The sequence below is a fragment of the Halichoeres trimaculatus genome, unplaced genomic scaffold (assembly GCF_033239565.1).
Source record: "Halichoeres trimaculatus isolate MK-OKI-2021-1 unplaced genomic scaffold, fHalTri1.1 fHalTri1_scaffold_14, whole genome shotgun sequence".
NCBI lineage: Eukaryota > Metazoa > Chordata > Actinopteri > Labriformes > Labridae > Halichoeres > Halichoeres trimaculatus.
The window spans coordinates 9,911,154-9,929,760 of NW_027437192.1; the positions used below are offsets into that span (position 1 = coordinate 9,911,154).

Here is an 18,607-nt window from a genome sequence, read left to right on the forward strand (position 1 = left end):
GTAACATTGAGACACTCACATGTAAAATATGAGGCTGAAGTATGATGAGCTACTACTTTGGTTTTGCAAAGAGCTAAGACATAAAACAGAAGGGTTGGAAAATTAATATTTAATAACCAATCTCAGTTCTGTTGACATGTCATTCGCCCATGTTCATCAAACTTTGAATCTGAACAAACTGATTATTTTATGTTGAAGACTTTCTGATGATTTTTTCCTTTTAGGTATGGTCCTGCAAATGACGATAATAAATCATTTTCTGTTGCTTTGTTTTTGCACACAGATTGAGAACTACATCAAGGAGAGCATGAAAACAGAAATGGCTCAACTGCAGCAGAGCGCGGTCCACAACCACACAGCAGCCATGTTGGAAATGGGCACCAACCTTCTTTCTCAGACAGCTGCACAGACACGCAAGCTCACGGACGTGGAGACGCAGGTAAGGCCTCATTAAGCATAAAAAATGTAGATGTGTCTCATTCTGTCTTTGTCTCTTAAAAGTACACACACTCACACTGAAAGGATCCATCCTATGGGCCATTAACCAAATATTCCTTCTCCAACTTCCCCTAAAAGGTTAAAGAGAGCTCGCCAAGGACAACAGGGATGCTATATAAACTCCTGTCCCTTATTGAGTTATTTGGCTCAGCTTTCTTTAAGCGTTTATTTAGGGAAGTGTGAGGAGGAGGTGATGGAAAGTCATGAAGTTAGTGTTGGGTAATTTTTGCTTAAGCACTAAAAAGATAACTGTTTGGAAAGTTAAAAAAGAAAATCATAGCAGAGATGATATTGGTTAAGTATTTCCATGTGCTGGGTGCACACTTGACAAAATGAAAACAAAGTAGATGGTTTTTATACGCTCAGAATGTTCTGTGTGTTAGTCCTCTATGAGATTAAAGTGCCCTAAATGCAGCCCTGTGTTTTGGTTTTCTTTTCTGGATTGGGCGCACATGTGTATGAAATTAGCATGTTTTACAGCAGCTAACTCGAGACATAATGTCATCACAATGTATTTCTTACCACGGCAGGTTCTGAATCAGACGTCCAGGCTGGAGATCCAGCTGCTGGAAAATTCTCTGTCCACTAACAAGCTGGAGAAAGAGTTAATGGTCCAGACCAATGAGATCAGCAAGCTGCATGACAAGAACAGGTAAACAGACAACACTTCAAGCAAACAAAACCATAAAACCACAAGAGCGTAAACATACTGGAGAAAATGGGACAAAGACTGATTGAAGGAAATAAAGATGACCAACTCTGAGCAGAAAACAGGTTTCACTCTAAGTACCGCTAACGTCTGGGGGGATTGCGTAAATAAAACAAATGCTTTGCTACCAGCTCTCATTGACTACTATCTAGCCTGCTATTTTACAACACAATAATTGGAAATATATACAACAGCATAGTAAAAAGCTGTATTTTTTGGAATGCATGAGGCTGTACTTTCCATGTTGGACCATTATGCATCAGTTGCAAAACCAGACAATTAAAATGTGGCTTATGGTTACATTTTCATGTCTCCAAAACTTCTCCTTCACTGTGATTTGTCTAATGAGATCACATTAGATGATGTATTGTGTAAAGGTTTGGTCCAGATCTCTTATTGCAGTATCCATGGGGACTTCATGCAATCACTTTGAAAGAAAAGAGAGGACCATTTAGAGGGGTAATCTCTTGGGGTTATGACTTTTTAGCTAATTTTGAATGGTTTTTTTTCTGGGGGGCAATTTTACTAATTGTCAGCAATTTTTGTCAAAAGTCCAGTGGGCACATCTGTGTGTTTTCCTGTCACTAGACACATAATAGAAGGAATCACATGGTCAGTTAATGAACTAGATGTCATCTTTCATCAGCTTTCATCAGGCATCAGATTGGATGATGATAATGCTTGTTCAAGAAAAGCTTCATATTGCTCAGATGAAAATAGGAGGTGAAACCCTTCAAAGTATACCAGTTTTAATAAATTAGATTTTTTAAGCTGATCCTCACTTATGAGGCCAATGCCAAAAATGAAAAAGTGATGGGTTGCATAACGCATAACACAAATTTCAAAACAGTTTTCAATCCAGCTAAACCTGTGAAAACAAGTCTTGTTCCAATGGATTTGGATGCATGTAAAGATGATAAAGTACTAAGTATAAACTTCTCTATCTTACATAACAAACTTTTTTTGACCTTCGCTCTCTCCCTTAGTCTCCTGGAACAGAAAATGCTAGAAATGGAGATGCGACACCGTGAAGAACTGGAGTCGCTAAAGCGGGAGAAGGGGAGTCTACAGACTCTGGTGGGGAGCCAGAGCGGGGTTATCAGGGAGCTGGAAGCTCAGCTTAGCCGAGCCACGGGGAACAGCACGGCCCTGCAGAGACAGCAGCAGGAGATGATGGATACCGTCCATAATCTGCTTAACCTCTGCTCTAAAGATGGAGGTAAGCTACTCGGAATCAGTGCTTACATACCCAGAGGTTTGGAGCTTTTTCAGCAATTCAAACTGTAAATATGGTCTTACACAACAGAAATCACAGAAAAGTACATTCTGACAGTTTTATACTTCAGAGGATGGAGAAGGAAAAGTTACAGCCGATTAGAAAAGTCAGCAAATATTGAACAAATACAGTAAGTCTGATCACCTAACTTAACCGCTGAGACTTGATAGAGTTGGAACAATCAGTGAAATATGAAGAATGGTTTGGATGATGGCTGCAAAAAGCTGTGTACATAGAGATGTAGAGCATGACTTACAGAGTGCATGACCTTTTCTCTCTTTCAACCTAATCTGTGTTTGAATGCAATGAATAGTTCGGGTGTCTCTAGACATTGCCAGTATATAGTTTTAGCCCTACTAGCAACATGGCACCAGGCAGGACTGATGTGTTGATTCATCCAAAAACTAACCTGAGGTTGATAAAGTTCTAATCTTTGCGATGCCACTTGTTCCTTCTTATTGTTTCAAATGTGTGTCTTAACAAATTCAAAGTAATTAAGCTGCCAGACAACTTTGTACAGATATTGTCTTGTTCTAGAAATTATAAATACCCTAATTGACAAATAATACAAACCATACAATGTGATTCACCAAATACAATATGATGCAATACAACTTTATGTGAAACCGTGTGCAAGATATGATATGATATGGTAAGGTGAAGCATTATGCAATACATTTTTTAAGGTACTATAAAGTAAAAATATGATATGATACAATAAGGTACATTACTTCTAGACTTCCTTCATTTTGGGGATCGAGGATCAAGGATTGGGGATTGGTGATCTGCGCATTCTCACAAATTAAACTGATCGTATATACCTCCGAGAAGACCTGATAACCAACCATTGTTGCTTTTGCTCTGAGGTCTAAAACTCAGGATACTTTATCGACTGTTTAAGTAATAACATAAAGATTTTATTGTTTCACAGGTATTGTTCAATGATTTTCAGTAAATAAGATTAGAACATTCAAGGTATATGCTGTCTGTTATAAAAAGTAAAAATAAAAACCAGTATCGGCAGGTCAGGCTTTTTAAAAGATCGGTAATCAGCCAGAAAATTGTGATCGGTGCACCCCTAATTACTACTCATTACCAATTGTTGCAATACAACAAGTTATGATACAATATGCTAGGATATGATAATATAAATAGGGATGGGAACCAAATTTTGCACTTTATAGGTAGCCCACTGAATTCTGTCTGCAGTACCAATTCACGTAATATCAAACTGCACCGTGCTTCGGTACCTTAATGTGGCTGTGAGGGAATGGAAAAGTAGGCAGTTTTACATACTGGGCATGAACACAGCATTGCAAATTTATATAATTAGAAATAAATGTGTTGAATTGAAAAATAAAATAAGATTTTTTTTTTCAAACAAACCAATATATATTACTACATAAACACACAAAAGGCCTGAAAATTGTTACCTTTGAGTATCAATATTGATTGTCGTGTACCGGTACCGTATTGTTTCAAATGTAAAAGCTACCCATCCCTAGATATAAAGTACTTACATTAGGATCATATAACTTGACACAACAAATAAGGAACGTTTGGATATGACTTTACAGGATGGGACATGGTTTGATACATTATGACACAGTATGATACTATACATACACACATAAAGGTATATACTTCAAGACACAATAAGGTACAACACAATACAACAATGAGACAAGGTACGGTACTCTTCAGTACATACATTAAGGTATGATACATTACATATGTTAGGGTACAAAACAATACCTTTAAAGTTTGATATGGTACAATTAAGATATTATATAATGCAATACACATGTTAAGGTATGATATGACGCAATATGATTTGAGGTAAGAAACGATGTGATACAAGAATGTGTATAAAGACAATTATATACCAGTGGAAATTCCTTACAACATTCAGTATTTTGCACACTTTTTTATAAAGCATGTAACATTGTGATGTCACTTGCATGGACACCAAGTGACTGGATCCCATTGGCCTCAGATGGAGGCTGATTGCAGACTAACAGATGTTAGCATGCTCACTTTTGTTAATTATAGAGATGATGAAGATGGTAAACCTTCTTAGTTCTACACATCACCCTGTCAGTATTTCCTCAGAAAGCATGTTACCCAGCTATGGTTTGCATTTGGCCATGTATACTGCTGTGTTAGTGGTTACAGCCTTATGGATCTGCTTGCATAATTGTATAAATTTCAGCCCTGTGCAACCCTCAAACAAAATCAAGAACATGCACTGTGTACGGGCTTGGCCCAGACAGGCAAAGAAAAGTTTATGTTTATGTGTCAGTGGAGGTGAGCAAAGCCTATAGACTGATCCAAACTTTGTCCACCCCAACCAGTGATGATCCCTACCCGAGAAAGAGCCTATTGACCCCTGCCAGACCACAATGTGCAAAAGAGTTTGTGGATTGGCTGTGCTGGACCTGAACTATGAGGCAGCACTCAACTTGGATTACTTACTTCCTGTGGTCTATTGCTACAGATAGAAGATCTTTTATTTTACAATCCTCGTGAAATTATGATGACACCACTTCTATAAACTTTACCCCATGCAGAGAGACACAGGGATGCGCTGGCTATTAAATTCAGCATCACTGCGAGCAGCGTGAAGAAGGAAACACAGTTCTTTTTGTAACCTGGAGTGCCCTTGTTAAAGAAGCTTGGTGCCTCTCTTAAAACAGCATGGTGCTTGTCTTTTTTTCCAGCAAATGATTTTCAGGCTCTCTTACTTTATAGAGCCTGTGCTCACTGCTGTATTAAACTGTCAAACATGGTACTGGTCATAAAGGGATAGGCGTATTTTTTCCTCTTGGACAAAACACGGGATTTCTCTTTTGGCCCTGCTTTTGATCTGTAAGCTGTGCCTTTCATGTTCACAGTGAACTCTTCTGTCTCTTTCTAAGGCATCAGCGCCACATGTGTTGGATCATCATACTAGCTTGTAATCCCCTTGGACACAGGAGATTTGAAATAAACATCTGTGACAGGGGATTGGTTGCAACTTCATTTCCATTTGTGGATTCCCGAGGAGATGTTAGGGGACCCCACAGGGGTTCCCTGAGGTTTCCCATCAGACAGGAAACAACAAGGATATGACAGGATGTAAGAATGAAGAAATGATTAACACAGGCTCAGCGCTTATCATGCTGCTCTCTTTTGTGAAATTAATGTTCCATGCAGTGGAGGTCACACAGGGCCTCTCTGTACACTCTTTCTGTTTAGTCTGGATTTGTTTATGTTGCATTCAATTACCGGAGGACCATTTTGGCTTGAGTGGTCATTGTGTATCATGTTTCAATCTTCATTTAGAAATCAAAGCATATCCTGATGCAACACTTTCATCTCATTATGTTACAAACTTTGAAGTTTGATTGAACTAGCAGGATATTACACATTTCTAGACTTTCCTTTCTCTTGGTTGTTCTGTTTTCAGTGTCGGTAGGGTCAGTGGAGCATGGCACAACAGCCCACCCCCTCTCCTCTTAAGTGATTGGTGACTGACTTAATGAGAGCTGATAGAAATGGAACGTGGCCGCTGCTGCTCTGTGGTTGGTCCTTTCCTCTTGCATGGTGACTCTGAAGGTTGAGGCTGGCCTGCAGGTCAAAGGTGCGCCCTTTCTTCACCCCAGCCTGAATAAGTCAAACTGTAATAGCTCCTGGGGGAGCCGCTGTCCAAAGGAGGTGAGGGAGGAAGTAGATCTTACTGATCATCTGACGCACTGCTCCTGTTTTCAGCAGTGTTTACAAAAACAGAAGCAGTGGAGCTTTGCGCTGTTCAGGGGAAGGCTTGTGTTTGTTTGAGAACAAATTCTAGTTTCCATTTGTAAAATGGGTCACTATTTCATGGTACTGAGTGGCGTCTGCTGGCATTAGTTATTGTTATGAAAACTGAGCTTTTCCTTTAAAACATGTACTTGAATCACCTTTTGGCATTGCTCTGGGGAAAATGACACATACTTAGAAAGAGGAGCTTTAGCACTAAATCTCCATTTAACCTCTATTTTCTCATTTGTCTATGTACGTTTTTTCCTGAGTTTGGGTTTCACGCATGTTTCCACCAGCTGAACTGGACTGGTTGAGGTTTTGGGCGATATTTTTGATGTGGTCAGAGCAGCAGTGGAGCTCTTGTTTGGGTTGTAATCATTACCCAAACCTCATTAGGGTGCAATGAGCCACACACTGGTATTAGCGGTAATTGACCTCAGCTTTTGGAACCCTGTAAAAGTTCCTGGCTGCAAAATATGATTTTGTCTCACCGCGTTGTATTATCCCACTAAAGGAATGACATTCATCATTCTTTCAGCCGCCTACTCAAAGACTTAGAATGGGAAATTATAATGGGGTTGTATTCAGAGTTGAATAACATCAGGTATGCTAAAACAATTCATTAGACATTGCTATGCTATCCAGATCTAGTTTTTAAGTGTTGTGCATGATTATTTTTCTGCTTCACTGACCAGGGGAACAATTTGACACCTATTGGTGCAGTGACCTCGTTTAGTTCACAGTTATTATGAGTCACACCAATGAGGCTCCAAGAGCTATAGGCAACCCCCTCTTTTTTAATTCCTCATAGGGAACAAGAATGTGATAAAAGAGGGTGTTTGTAAAGGGCTGTTAAATGGAACAGTGTGTGTTTGAGTGATAAGATGCAGCAACTTTGTGAATGTATTAATTGCATTCACTTATAGACTTCAATCAATCCACAAAGACAATAAGGCTGTGGGACTATTTTATCTGTTTGCAGTACAGCCTCACACACGAGAACTCTGCAACAGTTACTAATGCCAAAGTTTCACTATCAACATGCCTTTAAATTTACCCAATGCACCCTCAATAATGGTATTGCAAATGTGTGCAAGGCCTGGCTTGTTTAACACTTGCACACTCCCTGACATGCAACTTAAATAATGGGTGGATCACGAGGGATTAGGTATGATTTTTTTTTTTTTAAAAAAGGTTTTATAATTTAAAGAATATCATAGTTTGTGTGACCCTTATCTCATCTTCAGAATGCTTTTATTTATTTATTTATTTATTTATTTATTTATTTATTTATCTATTTATTTATTTATTTATTTTTATTTTCATTTATTTATTTTTATTTTCATTTATTTATTTTATTTTCATTTATTTATTTTTTTTCCAAGAATTTCAACTTGCCCCTGACTAGTCTATGACAACTTTGCACTGTCATTTACCGTGAATAATAATATATAACAATTATATGTGACTATTGAATAGTATTTTTGATAGAATTGCACGTTTGTGGTAAAATAAAATAAAATAAAATAAAAATAAATAAATAAATCCTTCCTTCAACATGTAAAAGCTGTATGACAGCCATAAGGCAAAGAGAAATACAATAAAATGTTTTAGATTGACATATATTTTAAGAAGTGCACTAATTCATCTTGAACCAAACTTTTTTGCTAGAATTATTATTCAAAAGCCAGTGTCCCATTTCTCATAATTTGCAACTCAGTGTAGACTTTTGTTATTCCTGGATATTCTCTTATTGATTCAGATTTCCAACATATATTTTATTTCTATGATACGTTACAAATGTATACAAATGGTATAGTTTAAATTTGTTAACAAGATATGTTCTGTGATATTTGCCTTTTAATTTGAGTTGCTCAGCTTTTTTTCAGCTAAATCGCTAAGGCTAATGAGAGGAACTTGTAGTATGTGTTGATTTTGCCTCCCCCTGTGGTCGACTGTTTACACATAGGTTGTGAATGGTAAATACTGTCCATCAGACTCTGTATTAGAAACGCTGAGCTAAAACTTTTGAGTTTGACTGAGGTGGGTTTCCAACTCTTGAAAAACATGGTGCCCATCTGTTAGTCAGGTATGTTGTGGTTTACAATGGAAACAAGTAGATGCCTCATGAACTCCAGTTTTTAACCTCAAAACTACAATAATTAAAATACATCTTAGACCATAAGGTTGTTGTTAAGTTGAATTTCAGTAGTTGCTGGACTAGACTTGTCCCATGCAAATAGAGATGCTGGTTTAAAGGAAAAATAATGAAGCCTCTTAATTTTCCGGAGCTGTTTATTTTCTTTTTTAATAAAAGGGAACCATCCAAAGGGACATGGAGGTCACACGAGAACCAATGTTTAAACTGTATGTTCTTCACCAACCAGTTCATAAAGGATGTCAGTCCATGAAGGCTTTCTATTTGAATCCGGGGACACATAAATCCAGGATTTTCACACAGGCCTAATCCTCTTCACATGTTAGGCCATGACTACACATCAGTGTGGTGAAATATATTGTGGGAATCATTGTATAGTGCTTTGCATCCTTCTTAAACGAACATAACCGCCATTGGATGTAGCACAGAATCAGTGAAACTCTCAGCGGCATTAAGAGAGTGTTTATAGTCACATGGGAGCAGTGATGTCTATGGCAGTCCATTTAGATCCATTACTCACTGACTTTACTTCTAGTATTTGGGCTCATTTGGCAAGGGTACTGATTTATGCAAACACCAAGGCCCTGCTGATCTTTTCACATGAACCCCCTACTGAATATGAGTCCCCACTGAACCACAAAATATTTTCTGTAAATAAATATTGGGACATAAATAATATTTGCAGAGCTGGGCAGCAAGCTGTTCGAGAGAGCCGCTCCTTCACTGCAGATTGTCTTTTCCGAGCAAAAAGAGATCTCAAAGTCGGTTGTGAAATATTCCTCCACACTTTTACAGATAGCTCCCCTCTGAGAGTGATCTCCTCGGCCTAAAATGTGCCCCGCTGTCTGCCGGCGTGAGGTAAATTACCGCCTGACAGGCCTGCTCTTTGTTGCATTAGAGTCTGGAGTGTGAGGGCCCACTCTGTCAACCTGTCACAGCAGGAGATTCTTGTCGCTGACACTTAATACTTTGTCAAAATCCTTGGATAGCAAACCCCCCCCAAAAAATCAGCCTTCTTGCACCGGGAAGTCCTGCACTCATGCACGGGGGATCAAAGCGTAAGGGTAAGGATCGCTGACACATTTCACTTCTTCCCGACGTCTTCTTTGACTCAACAATTCCAACAATCACAACAACGGTGTGAAAACCGAGATGAACCTCTCTGGAGAGGCCGGAGAGGGGAAAAAAGGAAAATCGGAAGGAATTTCCATCAATATAACAAGGGCTTGGAAGGTAAATAAAACCACTTGTTATAACAGGAACTTGAAATTTATAGCTTGTAGTATTTTGTCCTCAGCCCCTTGCTTGGTTTCAAAATAGTGCCGCCATAATTATCTGCAGATGGAAATGGATGCAGCTGGTCTGTCAAAGTCTGAAGCCGTGTCTCGGAGCGAGAGATCATCCAGTCCATGAGTTGCTTTTCTCCTGATAATAAGTTCGCTGCCCTGAGATTTTATCTGGCCGTTACAAGATACTCACTGTGAGACTTCACTGACAAGCTTCTGCATCAGAGTCCATTCAGATTTTCCCTTCTGAGATCTTTAGCTCTGAAATATGATAAATTGACCTGCTGAGGATTTGTTCCATATTTGTGATTTCATAAAGCTTTATAGAATCATTATTTCCATGCTTATGTCAAAGGCTGCATGCTGGGTTAGTTTTTAATAGCACTGTTGGTTGATTAACTAAACTTTTAATAACTTTTAACTGACTGTTTCCGCTAACATTCATCCTTTATGCTAAACTATGCTAACTGCATTTTCTGAGTCTCTAAAAGGCTTTCTACAAGGTTTATTAATGCTTGAACAATCTTTTTGGACCATTATTTTTATACTGTCACTATCATGTCTCTGTCACCCACAGCTGTGCCAAATAGCACAAAGGTAGCGGACGAAGAGAAGAAGTTCCGTGACTGTGCCGACCTCTACCAGGCTGGTGTACAGAAGAACGGAGTCTACACCATCCATATCAACCCGCAAGAGACCAAAAAGGTTAGAAGCCACAACACCTTGTAATGTGCCTTCTGTTTTTAGCTTTTACACACTTTCACTTTCTCATAAGTTGAAGAGAGTCTTTCTGAGTTAGCTAAAAGACCTTGAGCCACAGCTTAACACCAGCCACTGATGAGTGTGAATGATAGGTGTTTGCTGCTCCGGGAATAATGAAAGCTGAAAATACACTTGGCAGCTTTATGAGTGCTTTAGTTTAGCAGGGGGGATTATGTGTGAAACAGGACGCTGACTTGATCAGGATGGTGACAACGTGTATTTGAGTGTGTGGATGTGTGTAGCTTGACCTTAGCTTGAGTTGTCATGTTGGGAGCGATGATGAAAAATGTTAGAAGAATGGCAGCTTAACAGCAAAAACATAATCAACTGATCTTAATTATTTTCTTTTCAAAAATATTAAGGAGCTTTTGTATCTTTAGTTTAGAGTTTACCGAGCTTTATGAGTGCTTACATTGTTAACATTGTTGTGAACTGTCGTTGCTGAAGTTCATTTGACATTTGGGGGGATTTTTTTTTGCTGCTAGAGTGTTTCCTGTCTATAAGAACTAGCTGCCAGCATGGCTTACCCAAATGGAAGCTTGCTTACTTTGCTAATGCCCAGTGTAATGTAAAGTATTTTTTAATCAATAACATCAGATACCTTTGCTTGTGTCTCCTAAACACAGCATTAAAATGTAGCTTTTTAATACTGTATATTCATCTAGTTCCATTAGCCCTTTTCTTATTAGGGAGCTAGCTAGCTATACCACTCTCCACGAAACACTCTTTTTCACTAACACCAGACACTCATCTTCTAAAAGGTATTTTTTTTCTATTCCAAAATTGGATGGATCTAGCTGAGTAGATTTTATCCAACTTAAAAGCTAGCTAACTTAGCTAGCTCCCTATTCAAAATTCAAGCTAGTTAGCCATATGAATGTACAATGAAGACAGCCTTTCTTCCCCTTAAGTTCCCTTAAGGAAGGTTTTTGTTAATATTAAACAAATAGGAAAGTACACATTTTTATAATTTTATCATCTGTTTAAAATAGTTAACTAGCCAGCATAGCTAACTGACAACTCCCATTCTGTAAAGGATAATTTTTCTTCAATAACACCATAAAGCAGTGGTTGTGATGGTTTAGCACAGCATTCAAGTTCTTTTTTTTTTAATCACTAAGCACTGATAATGGATTTATCAGGTGATAATGGATTTTATCCTGTTAGGAAGTTAGCTAGCTAGCTACACTTATGTGCATAAAACACTTGCTTTATGAGTAACACCAGAAAAGTAGCTTTTGTATTTAGACTTAATTTCTTTCGACAATTGGGTGAATCTTGTAGATTTCATCCTGTTTCCAAGCTAGTTAGCTCAACCAACTGACAGCTTCTTTTTGAGATTTAGGCTAGCTAGTGGCATGTATCGACATTAAAGACAACTTTTTCTAATATGTTTTCTTTGTTTTTATCCTTTAATCATTTTTTTGTGGGCAAGGTAACTTGGCTAACAAGCTAGCCTTCATTTTAGAGTGGGGACACCCTGCCAGCACTAGCACACAGCTTAGGTGTAGTGCTTTCTAGACAATAAGTCATTAATAAAAGCTTTAAAGAGGGATACAATTATATTCTTACAACAGCAAAAATTACTTGTAATTTCACATAATAATCTGTGGAGCTTTAATGATGAGCTGGTCTCTGGGAAAATCAATCTGTCAGGGGTTCGTCCTTAATTATACCCAGGTTGTGTTCATGTGTGTTCAGCTGTGTGGGCCGGCTGAGGTGAGAGACCCTCTCTGCTCCACCCTGGGGTCTCCTCCTCAAAACAAAAAAGAAGCACAGCAGATAGAGCACCAGCCTCGCATTATCAGCTTACACACGCTGAGGTCCAAGGTTAAGGGCCACATTACGCCCTGGACCTCCACTTTGATCCGGGCCATCTGATGAGGAACATCTCTTGGGAGCTGGTGAGGGATAAGGAGACGCTGATTAAGTTCAAGGAGGACATAGATATGTCGCATTCCAGACGATGATTCATCATAAATGCTGGGAAAAGGAGTGTCTTAAATCATGATTGTCCTAATGACCTTCTATTGTTTGGTAATGCCGCTGAGAGTGACATTGAATGTTGGAATCTGTTGCTACATCTTCTGTATCTTGTAAAAATGTATAAATACCTTTGGGTGCTATTAGTATTCCATTACCTCAATGCATGTTTTCCCACCCTCTCTGCTCTCTTGTTTCATTTGTGTAGGTTTACTGTAACATGGAAACAGCCGGCGGTGGATGGACGGTCATCCAGCGCAGGGAAGACGGCAGTGTGGACTTTCAGAGGACATGGAAAGAGTACAAGATGGTGAGACATGAATATGTGCAGATACTTGCCCTACATGCAGACACTCATTTATCACCATTAAAAGCAATATGATAAAGGTGGACTACATGCAGACAGATATGGAGGGAATACACTCATTTGTATCCATTAGGCATATAAAATATGAGGCAATGCGATGAGCAAAACATGCTGTTTCAAAACACATCTCCACAGGGGTTAAGACAAATTGCTTGCACTTTCTGGCCTTGATGAGCATCCTGAAAACTAAGAGAATCCACTGATCCCAGAAACATTTGGAATCCGTCAGCCAGATATTCCTTCTGAGAGAGAAAAAAAACCTCCTCTGTCATTTTTTGTATAAGCAATATTGTCAAGAGTGTCCGAAATCTTTTCCGCTCCTCAGCTGAAGCTTTGTGACATAGTTACTCTCCCTCCTTTCCAGCAGGAAATTATTACCTCCAAGTAATGCAACACATTTGTTTAGTCTCTTTAACCAAGTGCCAGGTGTTGCATCTGTTTGTCATCAAGGAGAGGTTGTTGCATGTTTGTAGTGGTAGTGTTAACATTTTCAGTCTAAATTGTGTTTGGATGGGAAATGAAATTATTATTTCTGGCCGGTGCATTGCTTGTGTTTGCTTTGAGAGTCACCTGTGTATACCTATCACAGCGTGTCAGTTTATTATCAAAAGACCAATGTTCATGCTGTCCCCTGTAATCTGCTCTCTGTTTCCCGTTTCTGTTTCCACCTCTCATGATGTACAATATACAAGTCAGCGGGAAGGGTTTCAAAGACTCTCAAGTTGGATAAATAAAAGTGCTTAACTGAAAACAGAAGGAACAGTGAGCGATAGCATGAAAAAGGACGAAAAGGAGGAAGTAAAATAAAATTCAGGGTATTCAAAATACAGCTCTAAGGAGACCGATATGGAAGCCTTCAGCTTTGAACAGGTGTTACAGAAAGCATGTGGATATAATTAGCCTTAGGTTACCATTCTCCTTGAAAAAACTGAAAGTAGTCAATGTAGTTTTATTGTGTTATCAATTTTTTCATACTTGGTCTCTTGAGGCTTGTGTTCACAGACTTAATGTTCTTACAGGATGTATAAATCTTTCAGGGAAAGCTAAAAAGATACTGTGTCTTTGTGGGAATGTTGAGAATCTTGCAACTGAGATAATAAGCACACAGTAAAATGTGACCTTAAGATTACTTTTCGTACAAAAACCATATTAAGTTTACAACAACCTGACAGGGAGACCACACATCACAGCAGACCTTACAATAGATGCTCCAGAGGGACTCTTTTATCCAACTGGCATGGATTTCTATTGTTTTACCCGAAGAGGCAGTTACAGGATACAGTAGCCGAGGGGTTTATTTGAAAACCCCATGAATTATGTAAGATCGTCCATAAATCTGAGTTTAATCTTTGCTGTTCATAACACACTCTCCCCACCCCTTCAAGTTTATGGGAAAATGCATGGAAGTAAAAAAGAGAAAATGAGACAAAAGAGAGCAGTTAGACAAAAGTGATTACGATGAACGGGTAACACAAGTAGCTGTAATCATTAAAAGTATTGAACTGCTATAATAGTTCAAGGTTATCGATAAATAATTAACATATCTGTCCATCTTGTTATGTAGTAACTAACTCAAAAGTGAGTTTATGTTAAAAATAGCTCAATCAGGTGAAATAGTTGTAGGTAGACCGTAAAAAAGGAAGTACAATGCAGTCAAGATAAGGAAAACATGCTTGAAAATAGACAAACTGTTTAGACTGGTAGATAAAGAGTCAACATACTTTTCATACAAAGTACTTTTAAAATAGTTTTCGTCAAGCTGTGTAAAACAGTCACAAAGATACCCTAAAAAGCAATTAAAATAGTCAAAATATACGTCTTAAAGCTGTGGAGAAAAAAATAAAATGGCTTTCTTACATTAACAAGAAAACAGTTAAGTTAGCTAGCTTGAAGCTATGAAAAACAGTCACAGAAAAAGGCTAAAAGAAGAGTTAGTAGTCAACATATTAAGCTATAGGCCGTGCAAGTACATAGAATTTCGCTTTTATCGTGAAGAAGCCTTGAAACAGCTAGCTAACAGCCATGAAAACAGTCAAATAATTGTAAACCTTAAGCCAGCCAAAATCCTGGTATAGTTGAAAATAGCTAGCTTAAAGCGGTGGAAAACAGTCACAAAGATAAGATAAAAGTGGTGAAAATAACTTGAATACTAAAAGTGGTGGGAAGTGAGTGAAATTGTCTGCTATATTTAAAAAGAAACATTTAAAACAGCTAGCTATAAAGTTAGGGGGGAAAAGGAAAAAGCTAGCAAAAACTCATGGATAATAATTGAAATACTTACCTTAAAGCAGTAGAAAAAAATCACAAAGATGAGCTCAAAAGCAGTGAAAATATTTGAGATATCTAGCCTAAAAATGTGGAATTAAGACAGAGAGTCACTTTATACTAACAATAACATTTGAAATAGCTAGCCTGCATCAGTGAAAAACTGTTTTGACTAGCTAGCTAGCCAAAATCTGTGGAAAACAGCAACAAAGATTAGCTCAAAGCTGTGGGGGGGAAAAGGTGAAATAGCTCACTTAACGCTGCAGAAAACAGTCACAAAGATGAACTAGAGTAGTAAAGTCAGAAAGGCCTTAACAACAACAAAAAAAGTTGAAATGCTATGTACCTAGCATACAGCTGTGAACAGTGAAGAGTGACTGGCATGTTGCAGATTTTAGTGACATTCAGCAAAACAGAGCTGAAAGAAATTAAATATGATGTTCCTTAAGTTGGTGTATAACCACATGGATTTAAAAATTTAGAATATTTTAATACATATGTATAAGACTGAAAATTTAAGAAGATTTGAAGAAAAGATTTTAGTGACGTTTGTATAATTTAGTGCAGATGAAAACCCCTGTTATGGTACGCCTTTTTGTACAGCAGTTTTTGATTTACAGTGCTCCAGGTTTACAAGTGTTCTTATTTTTTTCTGTCTCATACAAAGTGATTGTAGCAAGTGTAACTGAAAGGCAAACCAAGCGCTCTATCCAACTATATGACTAACCATCTCCTCATCTTTTCGGAGCTGATAGATGTAGATCAGGTTTGCGTGTGAACGATTGCGAAGCACCGGAACTATACGAAAGAAACCTGTCAACAGATTCTTACTCCGAGCTTTCTAATCCAGCCAGGGTGCTTGAGATAAACTGCGGTCACATCAGGAGGCTTTGGCTCCAACTGAAAGTCTGTAAGAGGGGAAGATCTCATCAGGAGTGAGATCGATTGTAGAGAAAACGAGAAATAAGGAGAGAAAGCGGTAATGGGCCCCAGTCACTTTCTCTTCCACCCACTGGACAGGACATGCCTAAGGCCCGAGGAATGCCCCATATTTACTTTCCCTCCTTCCCATTTCTCATCACCACACACACTCAGCACAAACACAGACTTCTCCCTGACTTTGCCTCCCTTAGCCCCCTCCCCCCTCCTCTTTCCTGATCTCAAATGAAGCGGTTCAGACTCCTCTGTCAGAGCTGTAATGTCATCCCACTTTGCGATATTCCCCTCTGCAATCTGCTGCTCTCGCTGCTGTCAGAAGTACTTTGCCTGTGACCAGGAGCCACTCTGATCAAGTGCATACATTTGCAGTTGTTTGAAGGAGTGTCTGTGCATGTAGTACATATTTTAGGAAAGAAGTCTGTAGGTTAAAACGAGTTTAACATGTGTGACTTGAGCCGAGGACAGGAAAGGAAAAAGGTGGTAACACTTAAAGAAATGCAAGTCAATCCATGGGTAGGATCAAGCCAAAAGCATGCTGCTTGACATGCATACATACTGTATTTTGAAATAACCCCCTTTTTTTAACCAAGATTTAAAGAAAATCAGAATATTTTGCAAATCACTTTGAGCAAAAAGCAATCTGTTGCTTTAGTTGGACAAAAATAAAATATAAAAAGTCCAAGATTATCTGATCTGATTTCTGAATGAAAAAAATAAAAAGACATAAAAGAGAAATTCTGTCTCACCCATTTCCTAATTCTCCGGTTGGTGAGATTTCTGGAAATGAAAGGAGGTCATTGAGACTATCTGTAATTAATGATCATTCAAAGGGTCTGGGTGTTATTTCCACATGTTTATTGGTTTCTCTCTTCTCCACAGGGTTTCGGGACACTTGCTGCGGAGCACTGGCTGGGGAATGAATATGTTTACCAATTAACCAGCAACAGGCAGTACGCTCTTCGCGTGGTGCTCACTGACTGGGACGGACACCAGGCTTTCTCTTTGTATGATCGATTCCAGATTGGCAGTGAGAAACAGAACTACAGGTAAATCCAGTCATATTGGTCATATAACTGTCTTTTCATGCCAAAAATCATGCTGACAGCTGTTAATATTGGCTGGTGGATGTCCTCAGGAGTAGGTCTTTCTGCAGAACTCATGCTGTGTTTGAGCGACACTCCCATATTTCCAAGAAAAAATGTCATAACAACACAATTCAAACAAAGGCGATTCAGACACAAAGAGCAACAAAGAAAAACAAAAACTTAATAGAAAATTGAGGACAGGATGATATCAGTTCAAAAAAGTGGTAATAGTTGAACAGTCACCTACTTTTGTGCTAGGTAGCTAATGCTAGTATGCATCAAAGTTATGTTGCTGAATCTCATCATGCCAATAATGACATTGCAACCAGGATAGCATGACTTAATTATGGTTTCACTTAAACATGGATGACACAGCTTTGTGAAGAAGTGAAGCCAAAATACTGCCTCACAGGGTGCTGACATATTGTGCTAGTCTCAATTTTTTGGAGCCGAGGCACACTCCAAAGCAAGCTGGCTGGTGGAGCCAAAAGTGTTACACCTCTTTAGGTGACCAAAGCACACATTAGCTTACAAATAAACTGGCTAGCCTAATTGCTAACATCTTTCTGCTACTCATGTGTTCTACTGATCCAGGACAAAGACTGTAAAAAAAAATGGACGTCATCTTGCTTAGCTCGAAGTGAGATCCCCAGGAAAACTGCTCCCCCTGGTGGCTGGTTGCAGTATAAATCCAAAAATGCAGCTCTCCAGACATTCCAGATGGGCTGTGGTCAAACTTAAAAAAACGAGTTCACCTCGTAGAACTGTTTCTCACGTTCGATTGTTGTGGTGATTTGGAGATATTATTTGGCTGCCTTGTTTGTATTCAAGTCCTCTTTTTTGGAAAAGTTTTGTTTTCAGTAGCTATAAGAGGTTAAAAACTAGGTTTTACGTCACGTTTAACGATGATTAGCAGCTGCTGTTCTTGTGTATTTTTTTCGGGGACTGTAAAATATGTCAGGACATAGAGGCAGGAAGCGATTAGACTCTTGAAAGAAAAAAAGTATGTATTATTTTTGTCACCTGGCTCCACTCAGATTCTCCCAGAATCCCTCATCTCTACTGTGCAGACTCTGGCTGCACAACTGCTACAATGGCTGCACCTGTGACAGGGGTATTTTGGCTTCAAATCCGTTCAATGGTAAATGGTGGAGCCACGCTGTCCACTCTATATACAGTTTATGATCCAGAAGGGATGCAAGTAATTGCAATTGAATTTACAAATGACCATCCTTTTTTTTTTTTTGCATTAGCGAATCCTTCTATGTGCATCCGTGGATTTGTGCATGCATTTTTAAATATTTTACGCATTTGCCAATCTGTTACATTTGTGTATTGACTGACACATTTCTAGGGGAATTTACACAGACGCAATTTCGCATTTGTACATTTTGAGACTGCTGTGAGTCCATAATATCTTGCCTTTGTTTTTACTATGGGGGTTTGCACAATCTCACTTGGTTTGTGTTTATTTGTAGCGTTTTAGCGATTGCAGTGAT

The 18,607-nt window shown here is 38.7% G+C and overlaps 1 protein-coding gene across 1 annotated transcript in view; it reads left to right on the forward strand.

Annotated features, from left to right (window-relative positions):
• The window catches only part of angpt1 (angiopoietin 1), a 67,390-nt gene that overhangs the window by 25,863 nt on the left and 22,920 nt on the right, over positions 1 to 18,607 (forward strand). The window contains exons 2-7 of the mRNA XM_074686895.1: positions 284 to 439; positions 1,029 to 1,150; positions 2,194 to 2,426; positions 10,285 to 10,412; positions 12,661 to 12,762; positions 16,903 to 17,069. Of these exons, the coding sequence (XP_074542996.1) occupies positions 284 to 439; positions 1,029 to 1,150; positions 2,194 to 2,426; positions 10,285 to 10,412; positions 12,661 to 12,762; positions 16,903 to 17,069 (908 nt within the window). The remainder of the gene's footprint in view (positions 1 to 283; positions 440 to 1,028; positions 1,151 to 2,193; positions 2,427 to 10,284; positions 10,413 to 12,660; positions 12,763 to 16,902; positions 17,070 to 18,607) is intronic.